The sequence below is a fragment of the Nicotiana tomentosiformis genome, chromosome 12 (genome assembly GCF_000390325.3).
Source record: "Nicotiana tomentosiformis chromosome 12, ASM39032v3, whole genome shotgun sequence".
Lineage (NCBI taxonomy): Eukaryota > Viridiplantae > Streptophyta > Magnoliopsida > Solanales > Solanaceae > Nicotiana > Nicotiana tomentosiformis.
Genome location: NC_090823.1, coordinates 32,695,515 through 32,704,473, shown reverse-complemented (window position 1 = coordinate 32,704,473; position 8,959 = coordinate 32,695,515). Strand labels below are relative to the sequence as shown.

At 42.3% G+C, this 8,959-nt stretch overlaps 1 protein-coding gene across 1 annotated transcript; it reads left to right on the top strand.

Annotated features, from left to right (window-relative positions):
- Positions 1–7,919: 7,919 nt before the first annotated feature.
- LOC138902437 (uncharacterized) lies at positions 7,920–8,288 on the top strand. The gene has a single exon (XM_070190305.1). It carries the CDS (start codon positions 7,920–7,922, stop codon positions 8,286–8,288), a length of 369 nt encoding a protein of 122 aa, XP_070046406.1.
- Positions 8,289–8,959: the final 671 nt, after the last annotated feature.

Here is an 8,959-nt window from a genome sequence, read left to right as displayed (position 1 = left end):
GAGTCACTGATATCTACGTCTTCTTTGCTGCCGAAAATGTCACCCTATTGACCTTGTCCCCTCCGAAGATCATGTTGATTGTCATCCGAGGTGACACTGTTGTCAGCTTTGATGGCTCCGCATTGTCCCTGTTTCTACCATAGTTGTTCTTGGTACGGTCACTTAAAAACTCTCTGAGGTGACCATTCTCCAACAATGTCGCCACCTTTTCATGAAGATGTCGACAGTCCCCAGTCCTATGGCCGTGAGTCCCATCGAATTCACACTTTTGGCTAGGATCTGATCGGATTAGTTTCAGGAACTGAGTTTCTTTAATATTCCTCATTGCTGACACCAATTCTACCAAGATGATATTAAAGTTGTAATCGGATATCCTGGGAGATGCTGAATCTCAGGACCTAGACATCTCTTTCTCCGGCAATGATTGGCTACTCCGACCACGATTCGTCCTTCTATCGAAAGTGAACTGTCACGCCTCGACCTCGGGGAGTCCGTTCCTTCTACCAAACTCACCCATAAATAAAGAGAATATAAACTTCATTAATTAATACCACAAGGGTTCATGAACAACACTAGTTCCATCATTATTAGTTACTTCATTTATAAGTCTCTAAAACAATACATTTCACAACCATAGTTTTACAGTGGAAGCATGAGATACAATTACGACATCTTTAGTTTAACTTTTCCACACTAATACACAACCCACAATATGTCTACAGAGCCTCTAATAAATATAAAAGAGTACAATGATGGTGCCAACAACAAGGCTCGGGCTATAAAACATAATACACACGGAACAAAAGATGCACAACCCCGGAATGAAGTGGGGCTCACCAAGTCATCTTGAAAAAAGTGTACCGCTATCACTGGTCAATGTCTTCCGATGTGGAACCACCTGTATCCATTAAAGATGCAGCGCCCCCGGCAAAATGGACGTTAGTACATATCGAATAGTACTAGTATGAAAACCAAAACACCTATTCAAGGACTTGGAAATACAACATGAATATGATGAATCATGGTAACAATCATAGGGCTTATGTAGCCATAAAAGTCAAAGCAAATTTATTAAGAACTTCCAATAATGCTTATAAATTTCAAGTCGGGAATCCTCTACAACTACCTTTACACAGAGCGACCTTGTCTCCTCACCCCAATGTATGCGGGTGGAGGTGCAATCGCAATACCAGAACTATACACAAAGCGGATCCGCCGCCTCACCCCAATATATGCGGGTGGAGGTGTATTCATAATACCACAACTATACACAAAGCGGCCCCGCCGCCTCACCCCAATATATGCGGATGGAGGTTTAATCACAATACCACAGCTCTACACAAAGCGGCCCCGCCGCCTCACCCCAACGTATGCGGGTGGAGGTGTAATCACAATACCACAGCTCGAGTTCCCAAAATGATAATAATATGTACAAAAGAGTTCCCCTTTTAATCAACTGTTTGGCACCTTTGGCCTTAGCAAGTGTAAATTCATAAAGTTTCATCATATGAGAAATAAGTGTATAATCCCATTGATTTCATACCAGATCTTCTTCCCGAAGGGATATAACATGATTAAGTCAAAAATAGAGAATCACTAACACACGAGGGTTCTAACACGTTATGCCAATCGAGCATCAATTCTAATAGTTTGAATACTCCACATCAATAGCATTCCATGTCCGAACTTTACACGATGGAGTTTTGTAATAATAGGGGAATTCCTATACCAAAACAAAAGAGTTTAGCCTTCATACCTCGCTTTGAGCTTCCCTTAATTCACTACACAGTTCCAAAAATCCTAGCAACTTCGATCTATTTAGAGACATAGCAAAATTGAACATAAATTAGGAAGATATTCATGGTATCAGCTCATTGGAGAATTTTGTCAAACACTAGGTGTGCGAATTTGATTACAAAGTTCTTCCACAAGATTTCCTTCACTCCACAACTAATTCAACACCAAGAGTTTACTCATACTAGTTAAATTTCCTCCCCACCATCCTCAAAGCTACATGCATGCATAAATTACAGCTCCCATACCTATAAATCATACTCCCAAATTACCCATCTTATAACCAAACTCGAAATTGAAGACTAGGGTTTGAACCTTACCTCTTGGATGAAGACCTTGTGAGTTTTCCTTGTGAATTCTCCAAGACCTGAGCAAGGATTGATGAACAATTAGCCTAGGGTTCCCCCTCTCTCTAGAACACTCTCACTTCTCTCTAAAATATCAGATTTTTGCTTCAAAAGAGTCCCTCTACTTCAATATATCGAAATAGCGTCGGGTTAAAAATTAGAAAAATTGAAGCCCTGACGCAGATTTGCGGTCGCATATGCGACCGCATAATTCTTCTGCGGTTCACAAAATGGACCGCATAATTGCCCTCCAGAACTAGGCGATTCTGCCTCATTCTGCGATCGATCTGCGGTTCGCAGACCAATTCTGTGATCGTGACCAGTCAAGCTCAGAGTGCAGACCACACACAGAATTGTGCGGCCGCACAACCTCCGCAGCGGCATTTTTGTCAAATATTTTCAGCTTAGTATAAATAGAACTTTTTTGTCATTTTTATGGTAAGTTTTATTTTGGGAGAGCACCTGAGCCGTTTTTCTTTACTGTTTTGAGTAATATTGTACTAGATTAGCTTCTAAACATTAGATTTTCTTTCCCTAATCAATTATTATGCATTCTATCTTAATTTCTTCTTGTATTTCTTCATTTTTCATGAGTAGCTAAATTTCTAGCTAGGGTTGTGGCCTAACCCTAGTGTGGTTACTTAATGGGTGTTTGATTTAGGACTTGTTTGTGATTGGGTTAGTGATATTTAGCCTAGTTCTTGCTTGAATTCAAGAATTAATGGTTGCAAACATTGATTCATGCCTAATTACTTAGTCTCTACTAGAGAAAGAGAGACTAAGTCTAGAAAAACTTGGCTAACAAGAAATTGGGGTGAACTCAAGAAATTGATAGCCCCAATTTAAAGGGTTGAATCTAGAGATAGTAAGACCCGACTTGAGCATTTATCACTTGTTTTGTGCAATACCCATTTGGACTTGAGAAAGCCAAATTGGGCAAAATCACTCAAACTACCGAGATGTATAGAGTGGGTAATTGCGTGTGATTGCTATATTACAACCCCGACCAATCAAACTTGCACTAGAGTTTACAACCCATTAGGTAACCACCTAGGTGTAAGTCACGACCCTAGATATTTTATCATTTGGAAAACAACCAAAACCAAAAATATTGTCTTCTAGTTTTATAATTGCAATCAATAGTTTAAAGTAGAAGTAGAAATAACAAACAAGAATGTGAAAGTGTAATCTAAGGCATATCGTACAATTACACTAAATATATACCTAATCCCAATTCTAACTCCCTGAGGATTCGACCCTAACTTGCGTTGGGGTTTATTATTGCTTCGATCGCCTCATTACCTATATTTGTTGTGTGAGTTTAGGTGACATCAATGTTTTTGGCGTCGTTGCCGGGGAGTTAAACAGATTTAGCTATATATCTAGGTTTTTGTGTGATTTGTCTTCTTTTCCTTCTGAGTCACTAATTTTGTTTTTGAATTGCTTATAGGTACGAGAATGGCTCTCAACAATGAGCCCATTGGTAATTTTCCATTGGGGAGGAAGTGGACAAGGATCAAGGAGATGAGGTTCTTCCCGAAGCAAATAGGCGAGGCTGACTGCCTCATGATGATGTTCCGGTCCCTCCCCCACATCCACCAAGAGCGGCAACGCACCGGGTGTTTCCGAATGAGGGTTATGCAAGTGCAATAGTCCCGCCCCGTATTAGGGCGGGCAACTTCCAAATCACCAACGTGATGCTTACACTACTCGAGCAACGGGGATTATTCACCGGGGCTCCAAATCAAAATGCTTACAAGCATCTCAAGGGGTTCGTCGATACTTGTTGGGGGAGCAAGCAAACCTATGTTTTTGAGGACGCACTGAGGTTGAGGCTATTTCCCTTTTCTTTACGGGGAAAAGCATTGGACGGGCTAGAGAGATTGCCCAATCATTCCATCCATATATGTGATGAATTGGCCGAAAAAGTCATTGCCAAATTCTTCTCTCTTGGGCACATGGCTACACTACGGGATGAAATTCTAGCGTTCGAGCAAGAGCCCAATGAGCCATTGCACGAGATTTAGGAAAGATATCGTACCATGGTTAAAGAGTACTCGAATAATGATATGACAGAGGCCATGATCCAACAAACCTTCTACAAGGGGATCAATACAACAAATCAATGTGTGGTAAATCAGCACGCCGGCGAGAACTTCATGAACACACCTTATGCCGAAGCTTGTGAAATTTTGGATGAGATGGCGGATACCTCATCGGAATGGCAAAGTAGGGACAATGTTCCGCAAGGTGACCCCAATGTCATTCACCTACACAAGGAACTACATGATCATGGGCAAGCTATCGCAGAATTAACAACCATAATGAACCAGTTGGCCAAAGCTCAACTGCAACAAGTTCAAGGGCCGAAACAAGTGAAAGTGATGGAAGGTGTAAATATGATGATGAACAAAAGACGGCAAAAAGGTCAACAAGGACAGAGCCGTCAGAAACAATTCATGCAAGATTATAGTGGGTATGACCAGGGTGATTCGTATCATGAGCAAGAAGAAGAAGTGCAATAAGTCAACAATTACCAAGGGCAAAGGAACAACTCTCAAGGCCCGAATCAATAATGATGATCTCAAGGAAATCAAGGAAATTGGAACAATCAAATCCACCAAGGCAGTTGGAGTGGTGGTACCAATAATCAAGGTAATTGGAACAATAACAACAATCATGGCAATTGGAACAATCAAGGCAACCAAGGAAATTGGGGTGGCAACAATCAAGAATATTGGGGAGGCAACAACCAAGGGGTTGGAATGGTAACCAAGGGAATCGGTGGCCGGGCTCTCAAAGGCCCCCGATGTATCAACAACCAAACAACCCGCCTCCTTATCCATCTCAAGGTTCTAGTTCTTCCAACAATGATATGGGACGGATTGCAAATATGTTCAAACAAATGATGGAGAAATGTCGAATCCGATGCTCAATTAGCATCTCACAACACTTCAATCAGCAATTTGGAACTTCAATTGGGGAAAATCTCGCAAGCTTTAAACATTCGTCCTAAGGGGGCACTACCTAGTGATACGGTGGTAAACCTGAAGGGTGGGAACAACATGGGACATGCCATGGCCGTAACAACAAGGAGTGGAAGAGGTGGAGATGCAACCACTTCAAATCAAAGAAGAATTATGGATGATGATGTAGTGGTTCAAGAAGATGAGGTTCCAAGCAATGTGGTTCAAGCAAATGAATAAGTGAAAATTGACATTGATGAGAGTGCGGAGGAGACCCAAGAAGAAGTGAACCCGTCTAGGGAACACGTGATTGACATACCGAAACCGGTAGTGCCAAAGGCCAAGGCACCAATGCCAAGGCCTCCTCCTCTATACCCTCCAAGGCTCGCCAAGCAAAATAGTTAGAACCAATCAAGAAGTTTATTAACATGATGAAGAGCGTATCCATTAATGTTCCATTGGTTGAGGCGTTGGAACAAATACCCGATTATGCAAAAGTTCATGAAAGATTTGGTGACAAAGAAAAGATCAATGAATTGTGAGACTATCAAGATGACACATCAAGTGAGTGCTTTTGTGCACTCAATGGCTCCAAAATTGGAAGATCCCGGTGCTTTCACAATCCCTTGCACTATTGGAACCGCCTACTTTGCCAAAGCTCTATGTGATCTAGGGCGAGTATCAACTTGATTCCCTACTCGGTGTTTAAAACTTTGGGAATTGAGCAACAAAGACCCACATCTATGAGGTTACAAATTGCAGATAGTACTATGAAGAGACCATTGGGTATTATTGATGATGTGTTGGTTCGTGTTGATAAGTTCATCCTCCCGGCGGACTTTGTGATTCTTGACTGCGAAGTGGACTATAAGGTGCCTATTATCTTGGGTAGACCTTTTCTTGCTACGGGGAAGGCTCTTGTTGATGTGGAAGCCAGTGAGCTCACCTTTCGGGTGGGCGATGAAAATGTGGTTTTCCATGTATGCAAATCTATGAGGCAACTGAATAGCAATGAAGTTTGTTCATTTGTGGACTTAGTCACCGAGGTGATTGTTGATGATGCTAGTGCCATGATGAATGTTGACGATACTTTGGAGGCCGTATTGCTTAATCATGATAATGATGAGAAGGATGACTATGTGGAATGTGTAAATGCCTTACAAGGAATGAGGTCGTATATTTATGAACCCCGAAAATTGTCTTTAGATCTTGAGAACCGGAAGACTCCTCCAACAAAGCCCTCGATCGAGAAGCCTCCCACTTTGGAGTTAAAGTCATTGCCTTCACATCTCAGGTATGAGTTTCTTATCCAATGTTGTACTTTACCTGTTATTCTTTCCTCTTTCTTGACTAACATGCAGGTAGATTCTACTTTGGCGGTGCTTCAAAAGAGGAAGAAAGCTATAGGATGGACATTGGCGGATATTCGGGGTATAAGCCCCGCCTTTTGCATGCATAAGATTATTTTGGAGGAGGATGCCAAACCCTCCATTGAACATCAAAGAAGGTCAAATGAAGCAATGCAAGAGGTGGTAAAGAAGGAGATCATAAAGTGGTTGGATGCCAGGGTAGTTTACCCCATTTCGGACAGCTCGTGGACCTCTCCAGTGCAATGTGTCCCAAAGAAAGAGGGCATGACTGTGGTCACCAATGACAAGAACAAATTGATTCCTACAAGAATGGTGACCGGGTGGAGAGTGTGCATGGACTATCGGAAGATCAACAAAGTCACTCGGAAAGATCATTTTTCGCTTCCATTTCTTGATCAAATGCTTGACAGGTTAGTCGGACGAGCTTTTTATTGTTTCCATTATGGATATTCCGGCTACAATCAAATTCTCATTGCTCCCGAGGACCAATAAAAGACAACTTTCACTTGTCCCTATGGTACTTTCACATTTTCACGGATGGCATTTGGGTTATGCAATGCGCCAATGACTTTTCAACGGTGTATGATGGCCATCTTCACCGATATGGTGGAGGATATTCTTGAGGTCTTTATGGATGATTTCTTTATGGTGGGGAATTCCTTCAATGATTGCTTGAACAACTTGGATAAGGTCTTGGCAAGATGTGAGGAGAAAAACTTGGTTTTGAATTGGGAGAAATATCACTTCATGGTCGAAGAAGGCATAGTCCTCGGCCACAAAATTTCAAAGCATGGTATTGAGGTCGACAAGGCCAAAATTAAGGTGATCTACCAACTCCCCTACATCTGTGAAGGGTGTAAGGATCTTCTTGGGTCATGCAGGGTTGTATCGCCGATTCATCAAGTGCCAAGTTCCATTTCAACGAGGATTGTATGAAGTCATTCGAATTGCTCAAGTTCAAGTTGACTACTACTCCTATTATCACTACACCGGATTGGAGCTTGCCTTTTGAGCTCATGTGTGACGTTAGTGATGTGGCGGTCGGAGCTGTTTTGGGGCAGCGTATCAACAAAATCTTCCATCTGGTCTATTATGCTAGTAAGACTATGAATGATGCCCAAGTCAACTACACAATGACCGAAAAAGAGCTCCTTGCTATCGTTTTTGCTATGGAAAAGTTCTGCCCGTACTTGATGTGTACAAAGGTGATTTTTCACACCGACCATGCGGCGCTCCGATATTTGATGAGCAAGAAAAATTCTAAAGCAAGACTAATGCGGTGGGTGCTTCTATTGCAAGAGTTTGATCTAGGGATTAGAGACCGCAAGGGCAGCGAGAATCAAGTGGCGGACCACTTGTCCTGATTGGAGGAGGAGGGGAGGCCACATGACGGCCTTGAGATCAATGATTCATTTCCCGACGAGAAACTCCTAGCTGTTTCAATGACCGGGATACCATGGTTCGCCGACTTAGCAAACTATCTTGTGAGTGGCATTGTACCGAATGAGTTCTCTTCAAACCGAAGGAAGAAGCTTAAACGGGATTGCCTTGACTATTATTGGGATGAGCCGTATCTTTTCCGAATATGTGCCGATGGTGTGATCCGACGATGTGTTCCAGAGGAAGAACAAATGGGTATTATTGAGGCTTGCCACTCTTTACTGTATGGTGATCACCATGGTGGAGCAAGAACGGCGACAAAAGTTTTGAGTTGTGGATTCTATTGGCCTACTCTCTACAAGGATGCTAGTGAGCTTGTCAAGCGGTGTGATGAATGCCAAAGGGCCGGTGGGATCTCAAAGAAGAACTAAATGCCCTTCACCACTATTTTGGAGATAGATATCTTCGATGTGTGGGGTATTGATTTTATGGGTCCGTTTGTTAGCTCTTGTGGGAACACCTACATTCTAGTTGCGGTGGATTATGTATCTAAATGGGTTGAGGCCATTGCTTTGCCCAACAATGAAGCAAGGAGTGTGGTGGCATTCTTGAAAAAGAACATATTCACGAGGTTTGGTACCCCAAGAGCCATTATTAGTGATGGGGGTTCGCATTTTTGCAACAAGGCTTTTGATACCTTACTCACAAAGTATGGTGTCACTCAAAAAGTATCAACCCCCTACCATCCTCAAGCAAGCGGACAAGTTAAAGTCTCCAACCGGGAGATAAATAGTATTTTGTCGAAGACAGTCAATGCCAACCGGACGGATTGGTCAAGAAACTTGATGATGCTCTTTGGGCTTATAGAACGACCTACAAAATACCGATCGGGATATCTCCATACCAGTTAGTATTCGGGAAGGCATGCCATCTTCCGGTAGAACTTGAGCATAAGGACATGTGGGCTTTGAAGAAGTTGAACCTTGAATGAGATGTCGCGACAAATCTAAGGATGTCACAATCGAATGAGCTTGATGAATTATGGTATCATTCCTACACAAGCTCGTCTCTTTACAAGGAGAAGATGAAGTACCTCCATGAC

Coding starts and splice junctions, on each gene's coding strand:
- LOC138902437 (XM_070190305.1), top strand. CDS start 7,920: ATGACCGGGATACCATGGTTCGCCGACTTAGCAAACTATCTTGTGAGT.